General features: G+C 37.4%; 1 protein-coding gene across 4 annotated transcripts in view; it reads left to right on the forward strand.

The window, feature by feature from the left end:
• The first annotated feature begins 8,025 nt into the window (after positions 1-8,025).
• CHIC1 (cysteine rich hydrophobic domain 1) overlaps positions 8,026-17,913 on the forward strand; it is a 123,400-nt gene continuing 113,512 nt past the window's right edge. For all 4 annotated transcript variants that reach the window (XM_003268978.3, XM_003268979.3, XM_030806849.1 and 1 more), the window contains exon 1: positions 8,026-8,444. In XM_003268978.3, the coding sequence (XP_003269026.2) occupies positions 8,158-8,444 (287 nt within the window). In that variant the 5' untranslated portion in view covers positions 8,026-8,157. The remainder of the gene's footprint in view (positions 8,445-17,913) is intronic.

Here is a 17,913-nt window from a genome sequence, read left to right on the forward strand (position 1 = left end):
TGGGTATAAAGAAAAACACAACATGGAAAAATGTATCAGAGATAGCTAAATCAGTCCCCAGAAGGAAATATATAAGAGTACATATATTTGTCCATTTTCACATTGCTAAAAAGACATACCGAAGACTGAGTAATTTATAAAGGAAAGAGGTTTAATTGACTCAGTTCCACATGGCTGGCAAGGCCTTGGGAAACTTACAATCATGGTGGAAGAGGAAGCAGGCACGTCTTACGTGGTAGCAGGTGAGAGAATAAGAAAAAGGGGGAAGAGCCCCTCATAAAACCATCAGATCTCCTGAGAACTCACTCACTATCAGAAGAACAGCATGGGTGAAATGACCCCCAAGATCCAATCATCTTTCACCAGGTCCCTCCCTCAACACCTGGGGATTACAGTTTGAGATGAGATTTGGGTGGGAACACAGAGCCAAACCATATCAGTATATATATATACACATACATATAAAATATATGAAAGATCTCAAATCAATAACCTCAGTTTCAGCCTCAATAAACTCGAAAAAGAAGAGCAAACTTAACCCAAAGCAAGCAGAAGAAAGAAAAGAATAAAGATTACTCTATGTAGTAGTCCATTTTGCATTGCTATATAGGGAATACCTGAGACTGGGTAATTTATATAGAAAAGAGTTTTATTTGGTTCACATTTCTCCAGATTGTACATGCATAACACCAGCATCTGCTTGGTTTCTGGTGAGGCCATGGGAAGCTTTTACTAATGATGGAAGGTGAAGGTGCAGCAAGCATTTCACATGGTGAGAGAGGGAGCAAGAGTGAGAGCAAGAGGTGCCAGGCCCTTTTAAACAACCAGCTCTTACATGAACAGAGACAGCAAGAACTCACTTATTACTGTGGGGAGAGCAGCAAGTCATTAATGAGGGATCTACCCTCATGACACAAACACCTCCTGCAAAGCCTCACCTCCAAAACTGAGGATTGCATTTCAGCATGAGATTTGAAGGGGACAAACATCAAAACTATACACTGGACAAATCAAAGGAATGGGTAACAAAAATAATACAGAAAATCAGTGAAACCAACAGTTGATTTTGTGAAAAGTTACACGTTAATGGGAAAACCAAACCCTGTAAAATATTTTACGGTTTACTTAGAGCTAATATGAATGACCAAGACCTGGGGAACAGACTCAAGCGGTGCCTGAGGTGATCAGGTTACAGTTTGGTTTTATAGATTTTAGGGAGACAGGACTTGTATGTAAGATCATAAATTAATCCATGGAAGGTGTACATTAGTACAGCCTAAAGAGGCAGGATATCTTGAAGTGGAGGCTCACGAGTCATGGGTGGTTTCAAAGATTTTCTGATTGACAATTGGTTGAAAGAGTTTAACTTTTTTAAAAAACTTGAAGTCAGTAGAAATAAATGCTTGAGTTAACATAGGAAGGGTTATGGAGGCCAAAGCTCTTGTTATGTAGATGAACTCTCCAGGTAGCACCCTTCAGAGAGAATAGATGGTAAATGTCTTTTTTCAGACCTTAATGGTGTCAGACTCTCATGTAATCTCTCCTAGATCTGGGAAAGATCTAGAAAGGAAGGCTTGGCTGCATTAATGGAGGCTCTGTACAGATGCAAATTTCCCTAACAAGAGATGGTTTTGCAGGACCATTTCAAAATACATCAAAGAAATATACTTTGGGGTCAAATATTTTTATTTTTTAAGGATATGCTGTCATGTGATGTTACATCAGAATCAGATTGGAATTTGGTAACTTATTGCCACAAAGAGTGTTTTGTCAGTCTTATGATCTCTAGTTCAATGTTAATGCTGGTCAGTAGTGCCTAATCTTCAAAATGATGGGGTGTAATGAGGCATGTCTGACCTCCCTTTCTGTCATTGTTGGTCAGTTTTTCAGGTTTCTCTGGGGTCCCCCTGGCCAAAAGGTGGTCTGTTCAGTGCGTTGGGGGACTTATGATTTTATTCTTGGTTTATATGAATGAAATAGAAAAATCTATGGCTAGGCAGTACAAGTAAAAACAAAAAAGAGAACACAAAATTACTAAATTTATAATGAACAAGGGAACATAACTACCTACTAACCTTACAGAATTTTTTAAAAAGATTACAAGAAAAACTATAAAACATTTTAGGCCAACTAATTAGACAATTTATACAAAACAAATTCCTAGAAAGACAAAAATACTGAAACTGACTTAAGAAGAAATAGAAAATCTCAATAGAACTATTACAAGTAAAAAGAATAAACTAGTAATAAAAAAATACCCCCACAATAAAAAGCCCAGGCCTGCTGAATTCCATCAAACGTTTAAAGAAGAAAAATAACAATACTTCACAGTTTCTCCCAGGAAATAGAGAAAACAGGGAAAGTCCTCAGTCTGATAACAAAGTCAAACCAACATCACAAGGAAAAAAAAATATATAGACCAATTAGAATTTATCCCAGAATTTTGCAAAACAATGCGCAACTTCAACATTGTGAAGTTGATGACATTCTCAAATTGATCTACAGATTCAAAACAATTCCTATCAAAATTCCAGCTCGTTTTTTAAAAAGAAACTGATGACACGACCCTAAAATTTACATGAAAATGCAAAGACTCAGAATAGCCAAAATAATATTGAAAAAGAGCAAATTTGATGGACTTAAATGTTCTAATTAAAACCTTCCTATAAAGCTACAATATTCAAGATGATTTGGTGCTGGCATGAAGATAGACATAGAGAAAAATTGACTAGAATTAAGAGTCCCAAAATAAACCCAAATATTAATGGTCAGTTTTCAACAAAGATATTGAAGCAGCCTCATTGAATGGGGTGACATCTGACGTTCTTGGTCTCACTGCCACAGAGATCAAGGATGCAGACACACACAAAGGGTGAGGTTTAGAGCAGAATTTTAATAGGCGAAAGAAATTTGTCTGCCACAGAGAGGGTTCCTAGAAAAATGGATTGCCAACGTGCAGTGAAATGCAAGGGTTTTTATAGATGAGCTAGTTGGGAGGCAGTATCTGATCAACACAGGACCTGAAAAACCGGTTAGGACCATATGTGCCATTTGCATAGGGTGCAAATCTCTGGCAGCCCTAACCCCAATCTTTTACTATGCAGGTGGGTCCTCTGCCTGAGCTACTCCATGTTGCTTATTTCTTTCTTACTGCGCACATGCTAACAAAAAAGGGAAGGTGGAGACCCCATGGTGGACATGCCTGGCCCCAGGTAGCCCTTTCTATAATATAGGTACAGCTGCTGGCATCCCCCGTGCAAGCTTCCAGCTTCCTTATCTATGTTTGCATCACGATCTTCCAGGCTTCCCTTTGTTAGAAAAGAAATGATTTCTTGGGCTGCTTTTTGTTGGAAAAGAAGTTCTGCTGAGGACACTCTTTTGCCCTCGCTATTTGCCTAAATAACTTTTTATCTCCTGTATCAATATCAAGGCAATTCAATGAAAACGGGACAGTCTTCAGTAAATGGTGCTAGAATAATTTCATAACCACAATGCAAAAATATAAATTTAGACCCTTACTTAATACCATACACAAAAAATTAATTCAGAATGAATCACAGACCTGAATGTTAGAGTTAAAACAAGAAAACTTGGCTGGGCGCAGTGGCTCATGCCTGTTATCCCAGCACTTTGGGAGGCCAAGGCAGGCGGATCACGAGGTCAGGAGATCAAGACCATCCTGGCTAACATGGTGAAACCCCATCTCTACTAAAAATACAAAAAAAATTAGCCAGGCATGGTGGTGGGTGCCTGTAGTCCCAGCTACTTGGGAGGCTGAGGCAGGAGAATGGCGTGAACCCAGGAGGCGGAGCTTGCAGTGAACTGAGATCGCGCCACTGCATGCCAGCCTGGATGACAGAGCAAGACTCCATCTCAAAAAAAAAAAATAAAACTCTTAGAAGAAAACATAACAGCAAATATTTGTGATAATGGGTTAGCCAAAAACTCCTTAGGTATGTCATCAGAAGCATAAGTGATTAAAAATTGATGAATTGATCAAAATTTAAAACGTTTCCATTCTAAAGATATCATTAACCATGAGAAAAGGCAAGCCAAAGACTGGGACAAAATACTTGTACATCATATATGTAATAAAGGACTTCTATCTAGGATGCATAAAAAACATTTATAAATCCATAAGAAGACAAATAGCCCAATTTTTTAAAGGGCAAAAAAGCTGTACAAAATTTTTTATAGCAGTTTATTCATAACATGTGAAACCTGAAAACAACACATGCCTTTTAGTGGGTGAATAGCTAAAAAAAGTGTGGTAAATCTATACTGTGGAATATTACACAGCAATAAAAACAACCACTGATACACACAATAACTTGGATGATTCTCAGTATAAGTATGCTGAGTGAAAAAATCTAAGCCCCCAAAATTACATATAGTATGACACAATTACATAATGTAAGGAGGAGGGTAAGAAGTATTAGGAAATTATAACAGGAGGGATCCTTATGGTGATGTAATTGTTCTGTATCGACTGTAGTGATGGTCATAAGAACCTATACCTCTGATAAAATTGCACAGAACTAAATGGACACACACACAGACACAAATGAGTACATCTATGATGGAAAATCTGAATAAAACAGACGGATTGCATCAATGTCAATTTTGCGGTTGTTAAATCTGCATAACAATAGTTATGCAAGATGTTGCTATTGGGGGATACTAAGTAAAGTGTAAATAGGATCTCTCTGTATTATTTTTTACACCACATATGAATCTACAAGTATTTCAAAAAGAGCTTTATTTTAAAATGGGGCTAAAGATTTGGGTAGACATTTCATCAAAGAAGCTATACAAACAGACAACAGGTACATGAAAAGATGTTCATCACTAGTCATTAGGGAAATGCAAAGTAAAACCATGATGCACACCCATAAGAATAGTTATAATAAAAAAGACAATTACAAGTGTTGGAGAGGATGTGAAAAAAGTGAAGCTCTCCTGCATTGCTTGTGGGAATGTAAATTGATGAAATCTCTTTGGAAAAACAGCTTGGCAGTTTCTTAATAAGTTCAACATCATCTTAGCATATGACTCAGGAATTCCACTCATAGGTTATCTATCCAAGAGAAATTAAAACCTATGTTCAAACAGAAGCATGTGTGTAAATGTTCATAGCAGCATTTTCATAACATTCAAAATGTGGCAGCAACCCATATGTCATCAACTGGTAAGCAGATAAACAAAATGTGATTTATCCCAACAATGGAATGTTATTCATCAATTAAAAGGAATAAAGTACTGATACACGAAACAACATTGATGAACCACAAAAACATTATATGCTACGTGAAAGAAGCTAGACACAAAGACCACATAGTGTATGATCCCATTTATTTAAATGTCCATTAAACAAATCTGTAGAAAAGAAAGTAGATTAATGCTTACCAAGTGTTGGGGATGAATGGAGAATGGCTGAAAAATGGGACAGAGATTTCTTTTGGGGATGATGTAAATGTTTTAGTTTGTAGTGACAGTTGCACAACTCTGTAACTAAAATCAATGAATTGAATGCTTTAATAAATAAATAAAATAAAGCTGACTTTAAAAGGTTATAATTCTTTTCAGCTGTTTAAGGTTGAAACCCTCTCAGGTGGTTAATGATCTCATGCCTCAGGTCTCTATTAATTATATGGGAGAAATACTCCCATACCCCACTTAGCAAGTTAGGCATAATGTTACATGACCTGCTTTCTTCTCCATCTACTCCTCGATTTACTATTCTTAATACTAAGGTATCATTTAGAAACCACGGTGTTACTCGTGTTTACTGACAATAGATAAACAAAATGTATTTTTCTTCAGCTTGCTTAATTCCAAATTCCCCTATATTTAAGCAAAACAAATTACCTTTGGAATCACATATGACTTTTAATCACAACATATAAGCCAGAAAACAGATGAACAGATTTGACTACACTTGTGTGTTTAGCCAAGTATAGCACTTCCCTGAACTGTTTGGTCTTTTTGACATCTGACTAAACATGAGGGGCCTCTTTCTATTTTAACAGATTTTCCCCATCCCTTTCCTTCCTTCTCATTCTCCATGGCCATAATTTCTCCACTTTTACCATAGTTCCAATATCTTACTTGCACTTATTACAAAGTCCACCCCCTACTCCTTTCCCTTCCTGTCCTTCAAATAGCCTTTCCTAGCCTAATCTTGAGTGTGAGGAGAAACTACCATTTAAGCAGTAGTCAGTGAAATACTTTTCCCTCTAGACACAGACTTAGTGGACCTTCATGGATAAGATATTTGGAAAAATTTTAAATGTCGTTTACAGTTTTTTTTTTTTTTTTGCTTCTTGAAAGAGAAGAACTGTTGCAAAGTATTAATTTTGATCTTAACTCTGACACATTTATTAACACCCCCAAAAAGCAAAGATATATCATATATGTCTTGCCAGAAGGCTACTACAAAATATTTTAAGGTTCTATCTTCTCTAATTTCTGGCTAGTAGATACAGTTATCTAAATTACAAAAATTATAATTTGTTGCTTAATGATAGTGTTATGACTTATTTTTAAAGTCCCCTAAATAAACCAACTTTTGAATAAAAATGGGCTTTTCATTTTAATAACACATACTCCTTGATGATAATGGTTTGATTCATTTCTCTTACAGAACTAATTTCTTCCTACTTCACACACATTAAATACTTTGTTTATACTGATAATGTCATGCTCATCCTAAATTAAAGTTTGACTATGTCTGTTTCCCCAGAGACACACCATCTGATTGGGATGCAGCCGTAGAGTAGCAGAAAGAGCAGTGAAGCTGGTATTAGAATGCTTGGATTACAGTGTTTGTTCTGTTACTTAGCAGCTGTGTGACTTTACTGTCTTAATGATATGGATTTTTGTGCTGCTGCCAAGTATGAAACAGTTTGGCACACTATTTTAGAAACGCAAAATATGTGATCTCCACAACATTTTAGTGAGTGTAAAGAAGATAGGATAGACTATTTAAAATGGAAAATTTTGGACAAAAGGTCACCATAGACCTGAATAAATTACTTAAACTTCTGAGACCCACTTTTGTCATGTAATAAAATAGATATAATGATACTTACCTCTCAGGATTAAGGGTTAACTGAAATATTGTATGGGAGGGTCTAGCTCAGTGTCTGGAAAATGGATGATGTTAATTAAGGTTTCCTTAGGTTGGAATGCTCCTTTCAGCCCCTCCATCTGCCCCCTCCCCCAAAACACACTCCAAAATTCAAACATGCATATTCTGATTCATCTTTTAAGGAAGAGCCCAAGAGGCACCATTCTACAAAATCTTTCCAAACAACTTCAGGCAGTACAGCCCTTTGGTTAAGAGTACTGGGCTTCTGGAATCAGAACAGACCACCAAATTTAAAATCAGGTCTGCCATTTAGTAGCTCCCTGACACTGGAAAAATTACTTATTTTCTCTGCACCTAGATTTCCCATCTGTAAAATAAAATCATCATGACACATACCTCATAAGGCTGCAGAGGATTAAATGAGATATACATACAGAGCACTTAGCACAGTCCCTGAGTTAATAAGTCCTCCGTTAAGTATTACATAGGAGAAGTAGTAAAAAGTTTCCTCTTAAGTAAAATGCTAATAAAAGTGCTTACCCTGCCTCCCAAGATTGTGGCAAAGTTATGACGCAAGGCTTTTAAACTGTAATGCTGAACAAACGTAAGGGATTGGTATATACCTTGAGATATTTTGGACAAAGTTCTAACCTTACTTTTATACAATATGCTTTCTCTCACCCGCCTGCAGTTGGGTTAATAATGCCCAGCATTAATTAATAGGAAATAAAATCAGAAGATACCCCGAATACAAGTAGGTGACGCTCAGAGAGCAGTATTAAGGCGAGCACTCGCAGACCGGACCTGGATAATTCCTTGGAGTTCACCTCTGGCGGCCCCCTCCCCTTGGAGCTGCGCAAGCGTACACTGACTTTGCTCCTCTATAGTGCCCCCGCCTCCAGCAGCCGCCCCCCACCCCCCCATCTGCCCAACACGCAGGCGCGTCTCCTCAAATCCTGTCCCTACACCCCTCCTCTTTCTCTTCATTTCGTTCCCCCTCCTCTTGCAGCACCTCAGCAGGTTCAAACTCTTCTCCGGGAGAGTGGCGGCGATCGCGAGGTCACGTGATGAGCATCCTGCTGCCCAACATGGCGGAGTTCGACACCATCTCGGAACTGGAGGAGGAGGAGGAAGAAGAAGCGGCAACGTCGTCGTCGTCGCCGTCGTCGTCGTCGTCGGTATCTGGGCCCGACGATGACGAGGAGGATGAGGAGGAAGAGGAGGAGGAAGAGGAGGAGGAGGAAGAAGAGGAGGAGGAGGAGGCGCCGCCCCCGCCTCGGGTAGTGAGCGAGGAGCATCTGCGGAGATATGCACCCGACCCTGTATTAGTGCGGGGTGCCGGCCACATCACTGTGTAAGCGAGAGGGGGTCTTGGGACTTGAAAAGCCTGAAATTTGGCAACAGAGGAATGAGAAGTGATCGAGGGGCCTGTGGAGTGGGGGAGGGTTGACTGAGGCGTGCAGTTAGGAAAGGACACCTGGTCTAAATGGGGAAACCATGGGTGGATACGTGTGAAGGAAGTGAGGAGAATGTAAATATGGTGCACCAATGCCAGGTAAAGAGTGAGTATAGGAGAGGGAAGTTAGGGGTTTGGGAGCCAGAGCGATTGGAGTGGGGGTGAGTCTCCTTTCTTGTATGTATGCTGGCAAGTGAACAGTCTCTAAACTGCAGGATGTACCAGAGGGTTTTTTGCTGACAAGATTGATACTTTGTGGGAAACGGCAATTGCTGTGACATGTGACAAGAACTAGGCTTGCATTCTTCAAAACAGAAACATGATATATTTTGTGAATAATAATAGAATGTTCATTCACCCACATATTCATCCATGCATTCTTCCTATCGAATCCTTTCTTATATATCACTCGATTAGAGGTTCAGGTTGAGAGGCAGCTATGGAAAGTAGAAAGAGAAATGGATTGAGTCAGGGCTCTTAGACGCTAGTCCCGGTTTTGCTTCTTACTGGCCCTGTGACCTTGGTCAGGTTGCTTTTTCTCATTTCTGCGCCTTGATTTTTTCATCTCTAAAATGAAGGGTTTGGAGCAGATGGTTTCTAAAGCTTTTCAGTTCTGAGATATTTTACCTCCAAGGGATTTTGTATGCCCGAGTATGAAATATACAGGCATTAAATATATATGGAAATTAGTACTTTGGGAGCTGAGCATGATTTCTTTAAAATTTATCCAGGGTGGTTTTTTAAAAAATTGAAATCTTGAGAAAAAATTGAATATTTCAGAAAATAAAATGGGGAGGGACTTCATATCCTAACATAGCTACAAGGCAAAAATGTTGATGATTCTCCGGGCTTTAGAGAGTGCTTCCTCATTTTTATTTGCTTGGACCATAACTATTTGGAAGTTTGAGTACTGTGTCATGTTCATCCTCTGAACTATGCTATCTTTTACTGCATTTTCTAAATAGGTTGCCTTTTGTTGTTATGTCATGCTGCCTCTGGTTTTGATAATGGCTCACCTAGTCCCTTTGACTTTCAATTGAGTTCATGTTACATTAAATCATATATATATACTACCTCCCTTATATTAGCTTCAATTTTTAACATGTTGAGTTGTTTTTTTTTTTTTTTTTTTTTTTTTTTGAGACGGAGTCTCACTCTGTCGCCCAGGCTGGAGTGCAGTGGCACGATCTTGGCTCACTACAGCCTCTGCCTCCCAGGTTCAAGCAATTTTCCTGCCTCAGCCTGCTGAGTAGCTGGGACTACAGGCATGACATGTTGAGTATTTTAATTATAATATACTTTTGTAATCTGTGCATCAAATATATTAACAAATATTTTGAAATTGGGGAAGGGTTGGGGGAGGGTTTTAGAGCTGCTTTTCGATTAGGAAATTTTAAGACAGTTTTTCTTGGTCCAAGAATTTTGCAGATAGCCTACAATATTCAGATGCCAACTTATTGCATGGTTTTACTTCCATTCCTTTTGTCACTAGGGAGACAATTTATTACTCAAACTAATTATGATGGCTGGTACCAAAGGTTACTTTTATGCAGATTATGTTACATGACCTTTAGTCCATAATTTTATACTCCAACATACCACCTCCACATTTGCAAAATTCAGGCAAAGGAGAAGGAACAAGAAAATAAAATTTAAGTTACCTGAAATTTATTTGTGTTTCCATTCGACCCTGCACAGGTACTTACCAACCTATTTGCTTCATTAGAAGAACACTGACACTTGCCATGCCCAGGGCCTTGTGATTGGTATAATGTCCTTCTAATTAGGAGCATGCGGGTAGTACTGTTGGTATTCATTGACTGAAACCAAAACCTGAAAAGCAGCAAACCAGTACTAGACTCACTAACCATTGTATATACTTTGGAAACTTATTTAGTTTTATTGTACACATTCTTACACCTAGAAATCACATATGACATTAAATGTCTTGGGATTTGAAAGAGATTACATGTCTCGGAGAAAATTTAACTGGATCTGAGAAATGAATCTTTGTATGGTAGTGAAGCCTTCCTTTTATCAGGTAAAGTAATATCCTTATGAAGTAGGTAATCTTATTCTGAGACTTCTAAAATCTTATTCTGAGACTTCTAAAATATCAACTTCTGTTTATTTTTTTTTCTGGCATAGGAGTGTTAGAGTTGCCTTAAACTATATACCCTATCTGAATGAAATATTTAATATTCTCTCCCAGCCCTGATTTTTTTCCATTATTTGTGCAGTCTTCTATTGTATAGAGCATTTTGTTTCTTCTCAAAGTTTAAAATTTGACAGCCCTCACCTCAAACTCAGTATATTTTAAGCCCAACAGCCCTCTCCACATTGCCCGTGCTTTCCATTTGTTTCGTTTCTTTCCTTGATGCCACCATTCTGAACTCCCAGGGTAACATTCAAAACCTTTGAGTCATTTTGACTCTTCCTTCTCCTTGAATTGCCCTGTGTCAGTCTGCCCCAGAATTATGTCATCATAGTTTCTGAAATATCTCTTAGATTTTTCATTTTCTCATTCCTGTTTGGCACCACTCTAGTTTGGGTTGCCATCATCTCCTGCTTGACTTATTGCCACAGTCTGCTGCCTCTCCCTACTCCAATCCATCCTGTATGCTTGTGCCAAACTAATTTTCTTAAAACACAGTTTAATCATGTCACTTTCCTGCTGAAAACCTGCACTGGATCTTAATTAGCTCTGAGTTTCCGTGCCATCTTCCTTCAATCTCAGAGTTCAAGGAGACCCTCCATTTGTCCAATGCTCACCTGTCCATTTGTGCCTTCCATACCTTTCTCTTCCAGCCTCCTCTCAGATCTTGCTCAACCAGGCCACCCATCTCTCCAATATTACCTCTCTACTGGCTCAGCCTGTACCCATATTCAGTCTCTAGTTTTTAAAAAACAAAATAAGACAAAAGCCTTCCTATGCCCATGTTCCCTTTAGCTACTATCCAATCTCTCTTATCCTTCAAATTTCTAAAAAAGTAGCTACATTTACTTTATCTGTTTTCTCTTTACCCCTCTCTGATCTGGATTCTACTACCAAAACCACAGAGGAGCTATCCTTAATCAATATCAGTCTTACCCTCTTGTTGCTAAATTAGTGGACATCTTTCATTCCCTATCCTTCAGGTTCTCTCTGCTGCATTTGACACTTAGGATGATTTCTTCTTTTTTAGAAGCTTCTACTCCAGGGTTCACAAACACACAGGCCTTCAGAGGCAAGGCAGGTCACAGAAAATAGTGCAGCATAAGGAGACATGGGGCTTTAGTTGAACTGAAAGTTATATGTCTCAACTAATGGTATTCAAATTCTAATTGAAGAAAAAACATTTTGCCAGTCAAAAAAATCACAGAACTCCTTGGCCACTTCACTCTCCTGGTGTTCCTTTTATTTTTCTGGCAGTTTCTTAACTGTTCATTCATGGGCTTCTCTTCCTTCTTGACCCTTAAATACCAGCAATCTCTAGAGTTTTGTTCTCAGCCCACTACTCTTCTTATTCCCTACTCTCCCTAGATGGTCTCATCTTACCTCTTATAGATTCAGTTATCTCATGGCTCCCAAGTAGGGATTTCTTTACCAGTCTCTGCGTGGGCTCTTATCTGGGCTTCTTCACTAAATAGCTTACTGTTATCTTAAATTTGACATAAACAAAAATCTCCCGACACCCCTCTCATATCCCCACCCCCAAATGCTCAAAAAAGCCTTCCTATTTCTGTATTCACAACCTCAGTTGAATGTACCTCCACCTATCCCATTAAAGCATGCTTGGTTCTCTCCACTCACACTTCCCACTGCTAAGCAAGTAGCAAATATCAACAATACATGGCTTAAGAATTTCTTCTTTTCCTCTCTACCACCACTTCATTGATTCAGGACCCTTTCACTACCCTAGCTAGTCATCTTGCCTTCATCCTTGTCATCCTCACATCCATCCTCCAGCCTGCTGCTAGATTAAGACACAAAAAGTACTAATCAAACCACTTTTCCTACTTAAGATTATCTTGTGTTTTTTCCCTTCACCTGCAAGGTAGAGTCTAAGCTCCATAACAGAGCATACAGAAATGGACCCTGTGTATCTATCAACCTAAACTTCTGCCATTTCCCTTACTGCTTGTATGTTCCTGTTCACAGCAAGCTGTTTTTTTATCTCATTGCCTCTGCTCAATCTGGGGCCTCCACCTAGAATGCTAATATTCACCTCTCATTTCCCTGGCTCCCATTTCCCTGGCTCTCTATATGTCACCACCTTCTGCAAGTCGTCTTTTTTTCCACTAAATTGTAAATTGCAATGACAAGAACAATTTCTGATTCCCTATGAATCTTCAGCGCATAGCACAGTAACTGACAAGAGGTGAGTTGAATGAATATTGGTTCACTTTAGTAACACTCAGTGTGCCCACATAGTACAAACTATACTATAGGCCCTCAACAAATACGTTAGCTGAATCATGCTGTGGAGACCACTTGTTTCTGGGCATAGATGTGTATGAATACAACAATATCACCAGTACCAGTATCACCAGTGATGGCGTTTATGGCATGAGCTTACCTCTGAAAGCTTTGTTAAGCTATCCCCTATGTGTCAGAGTATTATCTTAATGTTTTGGGTTTCTAGTTACTTTAACAAGATATTAGTCTTGTAACATGAAATTCATTATGATTTCTTAAGAAGTAGAATGACCTAATCATACTACTTGTATTTCCAATTCTGAGATGATGATCATAAATGGATATTAGGAGATCTTTTTCCAAATTTTTAAAAATGTGATTATATTAACTCTTACAGATTTGAGACTATAGAAACAGAAATAATGAAATGTCTCTTGGAAGTATTGTGCTTCAAAAATACTATACATCTGAATAATATAACAGTATCACATTTCTTGATATTTTTAGGATAAGTATTTGGATCTAATGTATTGAAATACAGAAAAAAATATTACATCACATGAGGTTTTTTTCCTTATAGACATTACCACCCTCTTTATATTACTTAAAATATATAGATATTTACCACTGATATTACACCTGCATAAAAATTAGTAGAGACAGCATATTACTAATCCTCAGAGGCTCATAACATTCTCATTAAAATTAATCTAAGAAAGCTGAAGTTATTAGATTATAGAATTGAAAAAGATGGCCAATTTTGCCAAACAGTGCATTTCTCCAAAAACTTAGCACTACAAATATTGATACTTCTCAAATCAGGGAATGGAACGCCTTTTCTGTAACAGTTGTCTGAGAAATTACAGTGATGATTGTTAATTTGTTTTTATGTAAGGTGAATTTTTTTAAGGTTTTAGGCTTTGAGAATATTGAAGCCATGGTAACTTGCCATTGTATAGTGTGGGAAGACATTTTTCCCATATGAAATATTAAAGAGATTTAACTAGAATCTTTAAAAAATCTCCTTTTATTTTGTGGCATAGCCTTTTCCTTGGTGTAGCAAATAGAGTTCAGTGCACATGCTTCAGAATCAGTATTACTATAAGTGCATGGTTTTCTAGTGAAGTCATGTCTTATTGGCAGAATTTTACCACATTTTCTTAAACAAACTGAGTACGTGAACTTTAATTTGTGCAAGATTTTGAAAGGCTGGGATATAGCCATTTTCAAATATGAAAAATGGTGAGAGGTATAGGGAGGGAGAGAAAAGGGAAGAGGAACTAAGAGTATAGATCCTTTGCCTCAGTTTCCTTTACTCCAAAGAATTTGTCTAAGAAATTAAAAATGTGGGCATTGAAGACACTTGACGAAGAAAATACAATTATTGAGAACTACCAGCTGGGTCGGCTTCAAACATACAGTAGATTGTATATTTAATGAAGTTGATAAAATGATAGTGTGAGCACTTCCCAAGTGCCTGCTGAGCCTCACATCTTGGCTAATTTCTACCACTGATCAGTAATAAGTAGATGTGTTTGTCTCGCCTCTCTGGACTCATAATTCTTAACTTAATGGTTTGTTTATGAAACCTAACTGAGGTGTTTATTCAGCAGCAGCCATTTCAACATTTTCCTAGTAGCTGCTAAGTGAAATGTACCTAAAGTTATTTAAGTATTTTTTTAGTGTGCTGAGTCTATAAAAGGGAAAGTTAAGGGAAAAAATATCTTGTAGGCAAGAACAAGATTGCTGTTGCCTATTAGCCAAAACTATGAGAGTATCAAGCCTACTTTGCCTTTCTTCATACTTTTTTATATGGATATATATAGGTCATAAGGGAGTATTTTAAGAAATAAAGCAACACTTTAGTTACCATTTCTAATATACTTTTTATATTTTAGAAAAGGAAATCCCTTTATATATTGGAGAAGAAAGTTAGTAATGTGAATATAGCAAGTATTTCTCTAGAACTTGAGCACTGGGCTAAACACTGTGAAGAATATAGAGAAAACAAAGTATAGGCTTTGCTTTACAAAGCTAACAGGAAAATTGCCTTTAAGATATTGATATGGAGCAGCAAGGAATAAAAGACAACATTTTGTTAACTGTTGAATTGTATAGTGCACATTAGAAGTGGCTGTGCGTATTCAGAGAAAGAAGGAATCCATGAAGGCTTGGGCATTCAAGGCATTACAGCAGGGGTTGGAACTTGACTTGAGCTTTGAAGGCTGCATAGGACTTAGACTTAAACTTCGGAGGGGAAGCAAGGAGAACCACATGAGCAAGGACAAGAGCCAATGTAGCAGTGACAGTGAAGGAAGGGATCATTATGAGAATGATTTCGAAAGAGCAAATAACAGGATTTAGGGACCACCTGGCTGTAAGCGAGATGCAAAACATAGGAGAGGGAAGGCGCGAATATAATACCAACGTATAGGTTAAAGGAAGAGAGTAATGTGCCATTGATAGAGATGAATTTTAAAGGGGGAACCAGGTTCCAAGAAAATATAACAATTAGTTTTAAGACAGGTTTCACTTAAGGTGGTATTATTTTGCGGCAAGGTGTCCAAACAGAAATTTTCAGTATACAATTAAAGATGAGAGACCAGAGCATGTATGAAAATATATTACTAGAGCTATAGATTTGGTAATCGTTAACAGATAAATGATTGTCAAAGTTGTCAAATACAGATGAACTTTTGTAGTTTGCTTAGAAAGAAAAAAAAGCAGAAGACTAAAAGCTAAATTTTGGAAGAAGTATAGAGTCTGAAGCTGCAAACAAAGTCAAGAGAAAAAGTTCTGAGAAGACATTGAATTTGGCAATAAAGAAGACAAGATGGACTTGTCATTTTGAGTAAATTTACTGAATAAGATATTTTCAGCAAAATGACAGTATCAAAAATCAAGTTTCAAAATTTCTTAAGAAAGGAGATATTAGGGAAATGGAAGCAGTGGACAGTTCATTTGTCTGGTGGTAAATGAAAAGAGGGTATAGTAAAGCTAAGAATTTTTAAAACAATGAAAATATTCTATACATTTTGAAGGATATATCTGTCTGTATTGACTATATTTGATATCTAGCAGGGGAATGACAGCTGGCAAAAGCTAAATTAGCAGCAATTGCTACTCAAGGTAGGAACCTGTTACTGATGTTGCATCTATAAGGCATTTAGACAAGATGTGGAAATAGAGGTCTACTTAAAATGATCATATCTACTTTCTAAAAATGAAAACTGCATCTGTGTCTTTGTACAATAAGAATTTACTCTTCGTGTAATAATGAATTGCATCTTTTCACTAGTGATAAAGTCACTACTTCATTAGCTAAATAGATTTAAATAAAATATTTCTTGTAATATTAAATATTTGTTATTGATTGCTAAGTTAGCAAATAATTACAATAGGTTTAATACTAGAATGTCAATTTCTCAAGAAGCAGATGAAGATTGCTGTAAAAATTCATGAAGAGTGGTGTCCCATCTTGTTTTCAGTTTAGCTATACTCTTGTGTCTATGTATTGATTTAAAGGGAGTATGTATTTGCATATAATATTCTCATTACATGTTGTACTGACACACCTGAACAGAATTAATGAAGGATTTTTTTAAATGTAGTTAAAATCTTTTTTCAATTGCTGATTTATTTACTCGACTATTTTAAAATATAGAATTTGTTTAAAATACATTTTAAACATACATAATATAGTATATTTATGTATAGGTATGTATCTTGCTACTAGCTGGTAAATATAGAGAGTTTTTGTGCTTAAAACTTCCTGTGTCCTTGAAAATGAGTTATTAGCATAAATGATATGAGGACAATATGAAATTCCTGCATAGAGGTTTTCTTTTTCTTTGTCAACTTTTAGATTTGGGGGATACATGTGCAGTTTGATTACAAAGGTATATCACATAATGCTGAGGTTTGGGGTACAATTGAACCCATCACCCAGCTGGTGAGCATAGTACCCAATAGGTAGTTTTACAACCCTTACTCACCTCCCTTCTTCCCCCTTCATGTAGTCCACCGGTGTCTATTATTCCCGTCTTTATGTTCATGTGTAGTTAATGTTTAGCTCCCACTTATAAGTGAGAACATGCGGTATTTGGTTTTGTTTCTGTGTTAATTCATTTAGGATAATGGCCTCCAGCTGCATCCATGTTACTGCAAAGAACATGATTTTGTTCTTTTTTATGGCTGCATAGTATTCCATGGTGTATATGTTCCATATTTTCTTTAGAGGTTTTCTTTTTCTTTGTCAACTTTTAGATTTGGGGGATACATGTGCAGTTTGATTACAAAGGTATATCACATAATGCTGAGGTTTGGGGTACAATTGGACCCATCACCCAGCTGGTGAGCATAGTACCCAATAGGTAGTTTTACAACCCTTACTCACCTCCCTTCTTCCCCCTTCATGTAGTCCACAGTGTCTATTATTCCCATCTTTATGTTCATGTGTAGTTAATGTTTAGCTCCCACTTATAAGTGAGAACATGCGGTATTTGGTTTTGTTTCTGTGCTAATTCATTTAGGATAATGGCCTCCAGCTGCATCCATGTTACTGCAAAGAACATGATTTTGTTCTTTTTTATGGCTGCATAGTATTCCATGGTGTATATGTTCCATATTTTCTTTATCTAGTCTGCCATTGATGGACCCCTAGGTCAATTCCATATCCTTGCTTCTATGAATAATGCTGCGATGAGCATATGGGCACGTGTGTAATTTTGGTAGAACAATGTATCTTCCCTTGGGTATATACCCAGTAATGAAATTGCTGGTTTAAATGGTAGTTCTATTTTTGATTCTTTGAGAAATCTCCAAACTGCTTTCTACAGTAGCTGAAATAATTTAAATTCCCACCAATGTTATATAGGTGTCCTCTTTTCTCAGCAGCCCCACCAACATCTGTTACTTTTTACTTTTTAATAATTGCCATTCTGACTGGCATGAGATATAGTTTTGATT

The sequence above is a fragment of the Nomascus leucogenys genome, chromosome X (genome assembly GCF_006542625.1).
Source record: "Nomascus leucogenys isolate Asia chromosome X, Asia_NLE_v1, whole genome shotgun sequence".
NCBI lineage: Eukaryota > Metazoa > Chordata > Mammalia > Primates > Hylobatidae > Nomascus > Nomascus leucogenys.